General features: G+C 38.0%; 1 protein-coding gene across 9 annotated transcripts in view; it reads left to right on the top strand.

Moving 5' to 3' along the window:
* The window catches only part of inpp4b (inositol polyphosphate-4-phosphatase type II B), a 217,891-nt gene that overhangs the window by 202,658 nt on the left and 1,028 nt on the right, over window positions 1-14,205 (top strand). For 6 of the 9 annotated variants that reach the window (XM_019256049.2, XM_027282884.1, XM_027282882.1 and 3 more), the window contains 8 exons: window positions 1,435-1,607; window positions 2,151-2,274; window positions 2,948-3,074; window positions 4,602-4,742; window positions 4,960-5,057; window positions 5,382-5,494; window positions 5,815-5,969; window positions 9,097-9,271. In XM_019256049.2, coding sequence (XP_019111594.1) covers window positions 1,435-1,607; window positions 2,151-2,274; window positions 2,948-3,074; window positions 4,602-4,742; window positions 4,960-5,057; window positions 5,382-5,494; window positions 5,815-5,969; window positions 9,097-9,271 — 1,106 coding nt within the window. Of the gene's footprint in view, window positions 1-1,434; window positions 1,608-2,150; window positions 2,275-2,947; window positions 3,075-4,601; window positions 4,743-4,959; window positions 5,058-5,381; window positions 5,495-5,814; window positions 5,970-9,096; window positions 10,138-12,150; window positions 13,987-14,205 lie in introns of those variants that run through there. The other 3 variants (XR_003462985.1, XM_019256050.2, XM_027282883.1) reach the window with 3 other exon arrangements.

The raw sequence follows: 14,205 nt of genomic DNA, 5'->3' as shown, positions 1-14,205 counted from the left end.
AACATGAATTACACAACAGCAGGGAAGTATCCTCATGTTAGGGTCCTTATTTCTGCGGTGCTCTCAGTTTGGCAATTTCCTGGCCTTGAAATTCACTTTGTCTGTCTGTGTGGTATTTTGATGCTCAGTGCCTTGGCTTTTAAAGAAGCACGTCAATGTCAATGTGGTGACTTTGTCGAGAGGAGCAAACTAAACATTTGGGGTAAATTCACAGCAATAACAGAAAGATTTTGAAAATGTAAACAAAGTATTTTACGTCAATGATAATGTTTGATGTGGTTAAAAAAATCAGCATTTCCCTCTGCATGAAAGGGTCATTCTTACAGAATCTGTTCTCCACAACTGTTTTCACTGAGTAAAAACCTGCTCCTACAGTTCATTAAATCCCTGCAGCCATCTGAAGGTGGCAAGACAGATATGCTGATAAATCTGCAGCCTCTGATTGGACAAGTGCCACAACAGAGCGCAGTGCTATTACACATTGCTGTGTTTGTGTGTGTGTGTGTTTATGTTGGAGACATCAGATTCCAGAAGCTCATTAATTCTGTTTCTCATCATTTCCTTTCCAACTTTCTTTAACAAACACGACGTTTGATGTTTTATTCTTGAAATTCATTATGGTGTGATCAATTACGATATGATGTGACCATTTAGGACGCAATGTAGTGCTGAATTACGACTGAAATAGCACAAGATTGATGCCGTCATATAAACTGTAGCTTCAACAAACTTCTTTTTTTTTAATGATTTAATTATTTTATCATCATATCATCATATCATCAGTATCATCATACTAATTAACAGTTAAAAAAATCCACACCATCTGCCTTCGTGCCATCGTGTCACTATCTAGTATATCTAGTACACAATAATCTGTCCTTCCTGGAAGAGCGTAGAGTTATTGTTGTCATGCTTCACTGATTGCCACAGCTGTTTCAGAGCTATGGGACAGGTGATGTGATTGGTTGAGAGACTGTGTTCATCTTATTTACTATTATCACCACAACCTATTTACTGAATCAAAGATATAAGTGGTATTTTTTTTATCTTTATGTGTGGATTTCCTAAGTTAACAGATGACCCATGCTCTCCTTTAATCAGTGTGAACTTTGTGGTCGGGTTTTCCTTTCCTCCTCATTGTCACAGAAACATGAATGGCTGAACCGGTTTCACAGATAAACAGTGTGTTGTTTCTAGCAGAGAACACAAGCGTGTTGTTTCTGGCAGAGAACACATGCGTGAAGACTTTCATCCTCACGTACCACAATAGCTATCATTCCATCTCTGTCTACAGCTCCAACCCTCTTTGCTACAAATGCTACAGAGCTTACGTTCTAGATCTGTTTTTATGAAAAGTGTCCAGAGATAACTTCTGTTTTGTTTTGGCACCGTAATAATAAAATTTAATTGAATTTGACTTCCTCTTCTCCACAGGCGACTGGAAGGAGCAGCTGCGTCCTCCAGTGACCAGGTTAAAGGAGTGTGTGATGGAGGTGGTTGAGAAGGCAAAGAGAGCCATGACCTTTGTGCTCCTGCAGGAGGCAGCCTGCAGTATTCCACAGGGCCTGTTCCTCCAACAGAGGCGAGACGTGGTCTTCAGTCAGGCAGTAGGTGGCCACACTGAGATAAGATATTTGTACAACAACCTTGTTAGTTCTCATTTGCTCTTGTTTTAAGACCAATGAAATACTCTGAAAAGCTTGTAAGAAAATACACCACAACTGTAAAACAGTTTATTATCTAATTGTCTGTCACCTGTGGTCCAAGGTGCAATCCACTCACTGCTGCAAACTTGTGCCTGGCTTTTACAAACTTTTTATTAAATGTTCACATAGACTAAAACTTGAAGCGTTATATTTTTTGAAAGAAAATCTTCATTGAATGCACATGAGCGAAAAAATACAGAGGTTTTATTCTAAGCGTTGAGGAGTGGTAGTTAAGCATTTTGAATGATGGTATGAATACAGCTGCAATTTATGAGCTGTTCGACCTACTCACCCTTATTTTGCAGCTGAATTATTTGAGACCATCAATAATCTGGACCTGTTTTTTTGCATGTGTGTTTATGTTTATGGCTGCTTCACTGTTTGTGAACAGTGTGTGAGAAACTTACTGGCTCAAATGTTTGTTTGTACGTGTGTTTTCAACAGCTGGCAGCCTTAGCCTGTGGCTTTGTCATGAGGCTGTATGCAGGAATGCAGGACAAAAGCTTCCTGAGGCAGCTCCACTTGGTTGGCCTCGTGGCCCAGTTTGAGAGCCTTCTCAGCACCTACAGTGAGTAAATCTGTAAGAGTAAAATCAGAACTGGCAACCTCAAAAACCCTTACCTAACACAGCTGCTCACTTTTATGTGTTTTATAGAAAGAAAATCTAATTTGGTGATTTGGTTTATGTCAGTCTGGCTAGCCTGGTTGTGATGAGTGATTGCACGGCTGTAACAAATCAGAACATGTAGCAGGGTGATGTTTCAGTGTAGTGTTTCCTTTTTGGCATTCATAACAGGCAATTGTTACATACGCTTTTATCTGTTTAGGTTTACACAACTGATCCGGGTGTAGGTTGACTAGATACTGAATTAAGATCCTTCTAAGATATTCACATACCTGTTCCACTTTCTTGCACCACCACGATCAATGCTCTCATTCATGGTGATTTGCTAAAACTCATGCAGCTCTAGAAAAATCAGACCAGTCAGCAAAATGAATAGCTGAAACACGGCTAATTATAAGATATTATTAGTGTCACATAGCGAGGGAACCAGACAAATCTGCAAGTTTTATTCAAATTAGTCTGCCAATGTCAGGCTGTAGGATCTAAGTTTTCCATGTTTCATCATCCAGAAAAACCTCTGATATGATAAAAATTTAACACAGTTTGAATAACTAAAGCGTTGTGTAACAAGCAAGAATCAAATGACTGCTAATCTTGTTTTATCGAACTGTGTAAGGTGAGGAAATCGGGATGCTGGAGGACATGGAGGTTGGAATCTCAGACCTGCAGAGAGTCGTGTTCCAGATCACAGAGGCCAAGACCGATGACCTCAGCGACCTCCAGCCTTTAGTGTGTGGTCGACGGTGAGACAGTCTCTGCTTCCCTTTTTTGCTCTAACATGTTCAATTCAGTCCGTATGATAATGGCATATCCTAAAGACAAAGCTGCTAAGTACTACAACATCCTGTAGCATTGATATGTACATTACACCTCTCAGTGGTCAGCCTGTTGCCAACACAAGTCTCATGATGAGCATTAAAATTACAAGCAGTTAATTAAATTTTCTTTTTCATTTGAGAGTACCATTTAATTTTATGTGTTCTATTTCTTAAAAGGACCTGACATATAAATTCAATTTGTCTACACCACCCAGCTACTGTATTACTACGACAACTGTGTAAATCAATGGTTCTCTCTTGCTGTGAAAACATTTGCCTCAATCAGAGACAAGACATGACAATAAATCTTTCTGGTTTGCAAGTACCAGCAAAAAAATCTAAAACATCCTGCTAAACTATTAAGAAATGTCAGGACCTGTAAAATAAAGATACCCCATCTATTATTTCTAGAGCTGTGTTTTCACAAAAGAGGTTCCAGATCAAATATAACAACACTATATTTTGAATTCTATTATTTTTGTCTCCTAAGTACAGCATGTAATGATTCAGTGAACTGAAAAACTACTACTAGAATGATAGTAATACTAGAGTATGAAATAGTTTTAGTTTACTATAAAAAAACACTGGAAGTGGTGTAGATCCACTAGGATCTGTTTTTGTGCTTTTATCCACACGCAGCCTATGAATCAATCTGCATATCACATGGCATGGATTCACAGAATGTCTTGTTTTAGAGTTATTCATTTATCATCCACTCTCATCATAATAATTATGTGTTCTATCATAGACTCTTCCCCACTACATACAGTAGTGGGTATATTTGCTTGTGCAAAAATAGCAAAGCTTGGTGCTGAGGGGTATTGTGGTATGTGCCGTTTGGTCCAAACAAACTCCCAAGAGATGTGCAAAATGGAAAAATACTGCCAGAGCACACCAAGATATGTCAAGCAGATATCTTAAATTTCAAACTCCACGAGTGAAAACTAAATCACTACGAGTCTGCCCTACCGATTAAATGTCAAAGAGCTTGCCAGAGCCTAGCGGGATAGCTGCACTGTGCAGCCAGGTTATAAGGAAGTAGCTTTGTCTTCTGAATCTTGGTGAACTTTAGTCTAAATGTAATTGAAATTATCTTACCACAGGAAGTTGGAATGCCAGAGCGGAGTACAGTCATGGTCTCCACTTCCCAGCAGTTAAGCAATAGTTCACATGTAACACATTTCCACAAGACAGGGTCAAGCCAGTTAATTTGAGTTGGTTACTGTGCACATTATGCCAAGCATGATAAGATGATACACTCCTCTTGCCCCTCCCCTTCCCATAAGTAATCACTCACACTATCTGTCAACAGTGTCTGTTTTTAAAGCTTGCTCAGGCCTGTCTTGAGTGTCATATTGTACAACTTTCCAAGCGTATCAAATTCTACAGGATTGCCAAATGTATCGAATTTCTCTTTTACTCTCTGTTTCTTTGTTCTCTTCCTGCATTCAGAGACCACTTCACTGTAGAAGTGCCATTACCACGACTGGTTTTCCAGACTTTGCCAGAGGAGATCAAGGAGGGCAAGCCTCTACGAGTATTCCCGGTGCTGTTTAACGTGGGCATCAATGAACAGCAAACTATAGCTGAGAGGTACTGCACACACTTTCAGTCTGTTGCACTTTAGGATAAGCACTCTTTGTGGGAACATGTTAACACTTGAACAGGAGTGATGCATTGTTTATCCTTTATTCAAGTACATCTGTATCTAGAAGTTAAAATAATCCTTCTGTGCAGACACTATTTAAAACTCTTTCACTTTTCCTCAGTGAGCCATCAACTGCCTTTATTCGCTCTGTCATCCTCTCAGGTTTGGCGATATCTCACTACAAGAAAGAATAAACCAGAAGAACTTTGAGATGTTAGAAGCCTATTACAAATCATTAAGTGAAAAGGTGCCACTAGAATGTAAGTGCACAACATCTTTATTCATTTATTCTAGACAAATGCTCCGCTACTGCAGCGAAGAAAGTGTTGAGGCAGTTACAAAGATGTGTGCATATAATTATTTATTTGTTTTAATACGCATTGTGAGTATCTTATGGAGTTTACTACGTCAAGACTTATACAATTTATACATTCCCACTTTATTGGTTATAATGTGAGTCATGGAATTTAATCATCTCATCAAATGTGAGAAGTGTGAAGTGAACTGTTTTGTCTGCTAACACACATTACTTCCAGGAAACAGAAGCACTGACTTGAAATGTGTTTTGTCTTTCTAACGAACAGGTCTACCGTGTTTTCACACACAGACTGACATAAAGGAATTACTTGAATCCCTGGGCCAGAATGTAGTTACAAAGAAGAGAAAGAATGTGGAAATACTATGGATTGCTGGAACGGTAAGCAGTGTTGTTATTGTATAATCACAATAATTGTCGTGTACGTAAACGTGTACGCAGATGTAATCAGCTGGCCTACACTGACCTTTTGCCTGTTAATTAGTATCCATCAAGCAGCTGTTTTACATGTTGTTACAGTGTTTGTGCTCCACACACACTGCAAGAACTTGTTAAAACAAACTATTCTAGCTGTTGTGACTGTGCTGATGTTGTCTGCTGAGGTTGATGGGAATGTTATCAGTGTGCCCCGTATTTTGAGTATTTTGACTTGATGAAGGCAGGCGTGTAAACATTATGTGTGTTCCTTTTCTCCGCTTCAGATCTGCCGAAGGTTAAATGGCATCAGGTTTACCAGCTGTAAAAGTGCCAAAGACCGGACGTCCATGTCTGTCACATTAGAGCAGTGTTCCCTCCTACGTGATGAACACCAGCTCAGCAAGGATTTCTTCATCCGTGCACTGGACTGTATGCGGAGGTAAGACGGCAATAAGAGACTGTATAAAACTGTTATGGGTGCAAGTTATTGTTCCAAATGTCATCCAAATAATATAAAGACACATAGTAGTTTTCTACTTTGATTTTGTAGTATGTGTAGCTGTGCAGATTGTTTTGGCTTTATTTGCTCTGAGATCTATGTCACCATCTCATGCAATGAGCGCTCAAACAATGAGAAACATCAGTAGAAACGTGTCCTAGTTACTCTGGATTGTCCACAGACGTCAGCCGTGAACCATTTCACTTACCATTTTAAGTTCAATGAAAGTGACTGACAATGAGATCTATGGATTATGTAGAGTAACCAACAAACACAACACAAAAAAAAAACAATCACCTCCATTGTATTGGGCTGTGAGTTTTCAGCGGGGATATCTCAAAATCTCAGCTCAGAAACTATCAGCATGGCTCAGTTGCATTCTGTAATCGTCAAACAGACATGCTATTAAACATGTCTGGTTGAAGAAATAACCTGCACCTGCAACAACCCGTGATGTGAACAAAAGCTGACGTTTATCGCACACATCAAATATGTTTGCTTGCAACGTATCACTGTTAAACGTGCAAGTATAAACACCATCCATCATCCCTCCACCATCGCCACCTTACCTTATACATTCAGAGGAAACCATGCATGTTCCTATCAGTGCTCCAGGGCCACTGCTGCCTTTAGTGTTTGTGTTTGCCAGCAGGGTAATTATCTACATCTGCATCTGTCTAAATCACATAGGTTCTAATTTAAGAACTGTCTGTGGTAATGAGGCCAGCTGTACTGGATAAATAGCCACCACTCAGTCACTCAACATGATTAATCAGAGTCAAATATGGGTTTAAGTGAAGTAAATTAATAAACTAAGCTTGCAATTGCATAATAACCACTATATTATAAAGTAAGGCAACAAGTTATTACAGTTAATACATGCAACTGATGTGATGGACACATCTGTTTTGCTGTGCTGTGACAAAAGTAAACGATGACTCGACACAGACCTGCAAATGTTCAACATTCACTGCAGTGTTGAACAGCACAGTAAGCAACCTAAACGTCTTATATCTCAAGTTTCTGGGTGGTGGGTGTCATTGGGTTAACGGGCTAGCAAAATTACAAGTCAATACACTCAATAAATAAATCTTCATCCCGCCAAATGAATAAAAAACAGTAAAATCAGAATTTATGACAATATTTATCATAATGTTATGATATTTTAAAGTATCAGTTACTAAATCTTGCAACAGGTTCGTCAGATCTTCTAGTAATGAAAATACTGCATATGCATTTATCATCTCCAAACAGTTTTTGTGTCTAAAGGGAGTGTTCTTAACAGATTTGATGTTTTCTGCATCCATGACTGTCACAGACAAAACTACTTGTGTGCATTATTTGCCAAGACAATTACAGCTGGCAAGTGTGTAACTGAGCCTTGGGCATGTGTGTAAACACGAGGTAGAATTTAACGAGGATATTGTTACTCAAAATGTTACTCTGGCTAAATGTGTGACAAACTATTATTATCACTTCCAGATATCTGAACATTTTTGAACATATGCCATGTAGCTCCCGTAGGGCGTTGAAACTTATTTAATTGCGGGTGCTGCATCCAAATAGTAGCTCTGTTTGAACACTAATAAGTTATACTGTTAAGTTGACTTTAATCGCTTCAATAACTTTATATTTGCTCTTAAATGCATGCTTCGGCTTGACTCTTCTTGTTCATTTAACATTTAGATGTAGTAAAAAAAAATCTGTGTGTATAAATGCATGATGGTGGAGGATCTGTGAAGATCTGTAGTAAAAGGATAGAAGGATTTTAGCTGTGAAAGTGCACTCTAGTAATCTCCAGGCACAATGAAGTGATCCTCTTTGATTGCCTGCGTTGTCTTCCATTCTAACACCAGCACAGTCATGGAGAAGAGGGACCATTTTAAAATCAGACTCAGTTCTTAAAACACTGTAAATACGTCTAAATTAACTAAGGCTGAAGGTCCAATTAAACCTCTATACTTAGTAGATCAATTAGTCTTGTAACATTAATTTAGAGTTGAACTAAGATGTGGTGGGAGGAGATAATTAGAGGAAGCTAATAAGTGCTCGCTAAAAGGAGTGACACACTTCTTAAGAGAGAATAATGAACATTATAGTCCGGCGTGTTTCTTTGTAGCTCCAGCGTGGCTGAGACATTTTTGTTCATGTGTCACAGCTTTTACTCAAAACATCTGCATGTGTTGAGTGTGGCTAAAAAGAACGGCATGTATCATGATTGATGACGCACCGGTTGACTCATTTGTTGTTATACCAGAGCTACGTTTGTTCATCCAGCTGTAATTTAAATGACTGGTTGTGAACCAACAACACCATGAAGTTTGTCTTTTACATAACCTTCTAGTACAATTTAGTTATAGCTGGTTATAGTCTCTTCTTCTTGTCAGATTAGCCATCAGGTATTTCCTGTATAAAACCTCCAGGCATGTGCTTCTTTGTCTTTTTCACACAGGTTCCTACAAGATCCTACAAACTATCAATCATGTAAAGTCAGCCTTTGCATTGACCTCTGATCTCTAACAGTGAAAAAGAAGCAGTTTCACTCTTACGTAACAATGTTTTCAGTACTGCAGACCATGAATCAAATCTGTCAAAAACAGAAGCATGAATGAGGTCTAAAGCTCTCCAACAGGAAATGAATATGGTAAAACAAACTTTAAGGCAAGAGCCACATTTCACAAAAACCTGTTAAACCACTAATGTAAACACGAGTCTTCCGCTCTCGAGTTTAGTGAACGCATATCAGCTGGATCAGATGTAATACGCTTTCGGCACAAAAGCTTTTTGCATCAAATGCATGCCTCCTTTCTCCATCCTCTACCATCTCAGCTTTTCATGGGCGTGCTTCTCACATTTCTGCTCCGTGTTTGTCTGTGGCTTTCTTAAGGCAGAGTCTGTACTAATGGACTGTACTAATGGTTTTGTATCTAAGTGAGCCTTCTGGTGCTCAGCCTGTAAAGTGATCAATCTGTGCCAGAAGTCTCACTTAAGACGCCAACTAGACTGTACTAACACCACAGTTTTTATCTATCTCTGTTCATTTTTCTTCACTCTGGGCACACTGCAGTCGGCTGACCCAGGGAGACATTGGGCAGTGGGAAGACCCTGAGGCTGGCGCTGTGACAGAGAACAAACCGGCGTCACGACACTTTTACCCCATTGCCCTGCTGCTCGTTAGCTCTCACTTACTGGTTGTGTGGCTCATTTTAAGTCTTGTTTTTCTGCTTGCAAAATATCAATAAATTGCTGACAATGCCATCTCTACTTCCTTTCTTTCTGTGTTTTCTGGTTAGTCTTTTATGAGTGGTGCTAGTGTGATTATAAGGTTAATTAGCATGAGTGGTTTAATATTGACGTCAAGGTGTGGGATGTTAATCCCTGAACAACTGCACTCTTTGGACAGTGGGGTCGCAGCCTGTCACTGCCCTCCCCTCCCAAGTAGTGTATGCATAATAAGCTTCCGAGTAATGAATATTGTGTGCTTCTATATGATATTTTACATTAGATATCATTTATTTTAATGTTTATAATGTTTTATGTGACAGAAAATAACACACCCCAACTATCAAACTCATTAATTCACACTAAAAATTTAAATATTTTAAAATATTGAAATGTCACAAATCACAAACGTACACTTTAATGTCTACCTTATGTTTAATTTGGTGCACTGGTGAGCGTGCTACAGAAATACATGTTAGTAGGCTCACTTCATTGTGTCTTTTAGTCTTTTCATGTGATTTGTTGTTACAGTAATTTTGCCAAGCCAAAGACATTGTTTCACCGGTTGTGATGTAAAACAATCTAACAGAGCGGTGCACAGTTTTGATTTTGGTGGTTTCTGAGGTCAGCCCAACTTACATGGTATTTTTTGGCTCTACAAAGCATAATAACAGAAGAAAGAATAGTGGAAACTTCCCAGACACAATGTCACATTGTCAATGATATAATAAATAAAGCCACCTTAAAGAACTCTTTGAAGCACGCAGGATACCTAAAGTCAGTCCAGCAAACTTAATTGTTATCCTGTAATTCAAATGGGCCTTCTTCTCGCCACTTTACATGGTGCTTTTTTTAAAAACAGGTTGTTTTAACACAGTGCTGTAATTTAAAAAAAACTACATCTGTGATGGTTGGTGAGTCACGTGAGCTGATTCATATAAGAGGTATTTGCGGGACTCTGCACACTGTAACTGCGGTGGTGGTGTTATTTTCAGTTGCACTTTGATGAACATATTCAAATTCAACATGAATGTTATCACTACACAAAACAAAACCATCATAAACCATATGAGCAGACTAGAGATTAAACTAGACATAAGACTATAGAGACTAGGTTGAAGATTAGAGACTAGCTAAAAGAGATTAGACAAGACGAGAGTAGACTTTAGAGATTAGACTAGAAAGTAGATTAGAGATTCAGCTAGAGGTTAGACTATAGAGACTGTTGTGGAGAAATCCCTGAAAATCAATGGTACCAGGTCAGGAGGGAGGAAAATGTTCAGGAACAGTTACACAACAACAGTCAACAGTTAGCTATTTAATACATCATGTGAGATAGGCTGGCACCTGCACTCCTCCAGCAATCCAAACAGCGGCCTGGCATACCAAGAGATAAAGTGTTCTCTGAAATGATTTAGTGCTGTCTCTGTCTATGAGCCTACAGCGCATGCATGGCCCTTTTTTCCATAATAGAAACTAGACTGAATATTAGACTTGAGACTTGACTAGAGACTAGACTAGAAATGTGAATGCCGGATGTTGAAAAGCTAAACTGCACTGCTGACTAATCGTTGAATGAAGAAGCAGCTGAAGGAACATGAAGAGTTACAGGAAAAGTGTGAAAGAGTCTAATTAGCTCATCTCAGTCAGCTGTGTGTTCACACCAGTAATTAGTCATTTCCATGGCGATGGTAATTGCCAAGTGACTCCAGGGTCAGACAGTAAACCTTGGGGTGAAATGGGCAGATGGCCCTCCTGTCACTGTGAGACTCATAGCACAAAATGTGTAAGCCTATTTGCATAGATAGTTATATCATTCAAAAGAACACAATTGTTTTTTTTGTGTGTGTTTTTTTTTTTTTTTTTGATTAAATAATGGTGCTGAAATTGTGGGAATAAGAATATATTAGATATTTTCTGCATTGATGTCACACTAACACTAGCTACAGTATATTTCATCATGTTTAAAAGAGAAAAGCATAATTAGTTGTATTTATAGAATCACTTTGCAATTATTTATTATTATTTATAAACTCAACTTTACTTCTCTGCTACTCTGCACTTCCACTCCACCACAACTCAGAGACAAATATTGTACATTTTACTCCACTACATTAATTTAATAACTTTAGTTACTGGTTGCTTTGTAGTCTCACATTAGTAATACAAAATCAAGTCAACCTCACATCAAGCAAGTTTCTGGTCCTTTCTGTGTGGAGTCTGCGTGGGTTCTCTCCGGGTACTCCAGCTTCCTCCCACAGACTGAAGACGTGCAGCTTGTGACAGTAAATTGCCAGAAAATTAAACGGTTGTTTGACTCTATGCGTCAGTCATGTGATGAAATGGCAACTTGTTTAGGGTGTACCCTCTCATATTATGCCAGCTGGGTGTTTACAGGAAAATGGAAGGAAGGAAATGGAAGATAAGACTAGTTTATGGATATTATATAAAGCAATTAAAATACCAACAGAAGGATTGAAGCGATACTCTGTGATACAGTGGTACACATCTTTGCATCAATAATTCTAATCTAATAATGTAACATATCTTATTTTGAAAGGGAATATCCTGAAGACTTATACATTTTATATATATTATATACTTATATATATTTTGCTTATACTTAATTTCACTTTAAAATTAAGTAAGTAGTAGTTTTATGTGTATCGACCTTAACTTTCAAATGTTTCACATATGCATATATTTATTTTTAATGCATTACTTTATTCCATGAGACCACAAATTAGTATATTGTGAAGTCATCTTGTTTAGTGCCTGAACTTTTAAAGGCTTGTGTCTGTCATTACATCATTTCAAAACTCATTTATGTTTACTCTTTTCTTTTTTCTTTTCTTTTCTTCCTCTTCATTCCTCTTCACCTTCTTTATTTGATCACCAGAGAAGGATGTCGGATTGAGAACGTTCAAAAGAATATTAGATGCAGGAAATATGCCTTCAACATGTTGCAGCTGATGGCCTTTCCCAAATGCTACCGACCACCAGAGGGGACATACGGCAAAGTTGACTCTTGAGGATGTAAGCCATGTACTGTAAAACCAGTCATTGTGTGTGTTACCCATTTAGTAAATATGAAAGCTTCTAAATAATAGTCCAAATGTTTTATTTTTATTGTTTGTAACTAAAAATGTTTGCTGTGCATTGAATCCAAAGCTGGATTTTCCAAACATTATTATGTTAATTGTAAAGTTAATGCACTTTCCACTTGTTTATTTTTTTAATGACCTAAGCAGTGATGAACAGTACAACTGTGTCGGCAAACCATGGTCTGTACATAATGTGTGTGTGTGTGTGTGTGTGTGTGTGTGTGTGTGTGTGTGTGTGTGTGTGTGTGTGTGTGTGTGTGTGACTGTACAGTATGTTAATGATCTTTTTTAAGACATCGAGCAGTTCAGTCTGCGTCTGTTTGCATGAAGAATTCCTCTCTTACAAAAATTACATTTAACTTAACTCAAAGGTCCACTTACTCATTTTTTTGACTTCAGCTCTGTTTGCTGACTGTACAGATGTACAGTACCAGTCAAAAGTTTGGACACGCCTCTTCATTCAGTGTTTTTTCTTTAATTGTGTTACTTACTATATTGTAGATTAATATTAAAGACATCAAAAGTATGAAGGAACACGTATCAAATCATGTAGTAAACAAAAAAAGTGTATGAATATGTTTTATATTTTAGATTCTTCAAAGTAGATGACTCTTCTCTCAATCACCTCATTAGATAATCACCTGGAAAGCTTTTTAATTACCAAGTGTGCCTTCTCAAAAGTTAATTAATCTAATTCATTACCTTCGTAATGCGTTTGAGTCCATCAGAGGTATTGTTGGCATACAGTGAATAGCTCTATTTGAGAACAGTTGTAATAGTAGCCATGAACTGCTCAACTAAGAAAAGAGAAACAACAGTTCATCATTTCTATAAGACGTGAAGGTCAATCCAGAAAATTTCAAGAACTTTAAATGTGTCTTGATGTAAAACCACAAAACTCTATGATGAAACTGGCTCTCATGACAGCTCCCCAGGAAAGAAAGACCTAAAGTTTACAAGTCAACATAGCTTTCATAAATGTTTGTGTGGCTCAGGAGGTAGAGCAGGTCGTCCACTAATCAGATGATCGGTGGTGTCCTTGGGTAAGATGCTGGACCCCAAATTGCTCCCTGTAAGTCGATTTGGATAAAAAGCGTCAGCTAAATGTAATGTAACGTTTGTATGTAGGAGGTAATAAAAATGAAGAAAAAACATTTAATGAGAAGGTGTGTCCAAACTTTTAAATGGTACTGTAGTTCAAAGGTCAAGAATGAGCCGCTATACTACAGTAACTTTAGTGGTAAAAGTACTTCTCCCTACAGTGAACTGTTTAAAGCCTCATTCCATGTTTGGATGTGCTGGAGGTATCATATCATATCCTAATATTTTAAAACAGATGTTAAATCCTATCTGTAACTCACCCCATTCTTAGCGGTTACATCCAAGCTTTTTCCATATTTTTATCTCTGAAGGTACAAGGACAGTGAAACCACATGAATTACAGGTGGAAGTTAGGATAGGATGAGGATTTTGAATGCTATATAACAAATTCCATTATTTATTTTTATATTCTCAAATGATTTTATATTCTGAGGGTTGATACCTTGGGTGTCAATGCATGTTTGTATTTGTTGTGTTATAAATTGGACACAATTGGGTATTTGAAATAAATAAAAGAATGGTAAACTACAGTTAAATGAGTCCGTTTAATCCATTTGTTGCATTGAAACATTATCCTAGAGTTAAAACAACTTGCAGGTAAAGCTTCCTCCTGCCAGCCTGTCGTTTGTCGCTTACTCCTTCATGGTGAACAGCATCTGTAGTCGGCTTCAACTCACAGCAGTCGCCTCTCATCTCAGCTTTTCATGTGGCTTTTTTAAAGCGGAGTCTGTACTAATGGCTTTGTATCT

This window comes from Larimichthys crocea, chromosome X, assembly GCF_000972845.2.
Source record: "Larimichthys crocea isolate SSNF chromosome X, L_crocea_2.0, whole genome shotgun sequence".
NCBI lineage: Eukaryota > Metazoa > Chordata > Actinopteri > Sciaenidae > Larimichthys > Larimichthys crocea.
The sequence above is the reverse complement of the archived record's forward strand: the minus strand, read 5'-3'. Positions and strand labels throughout refer to the sequence as shown.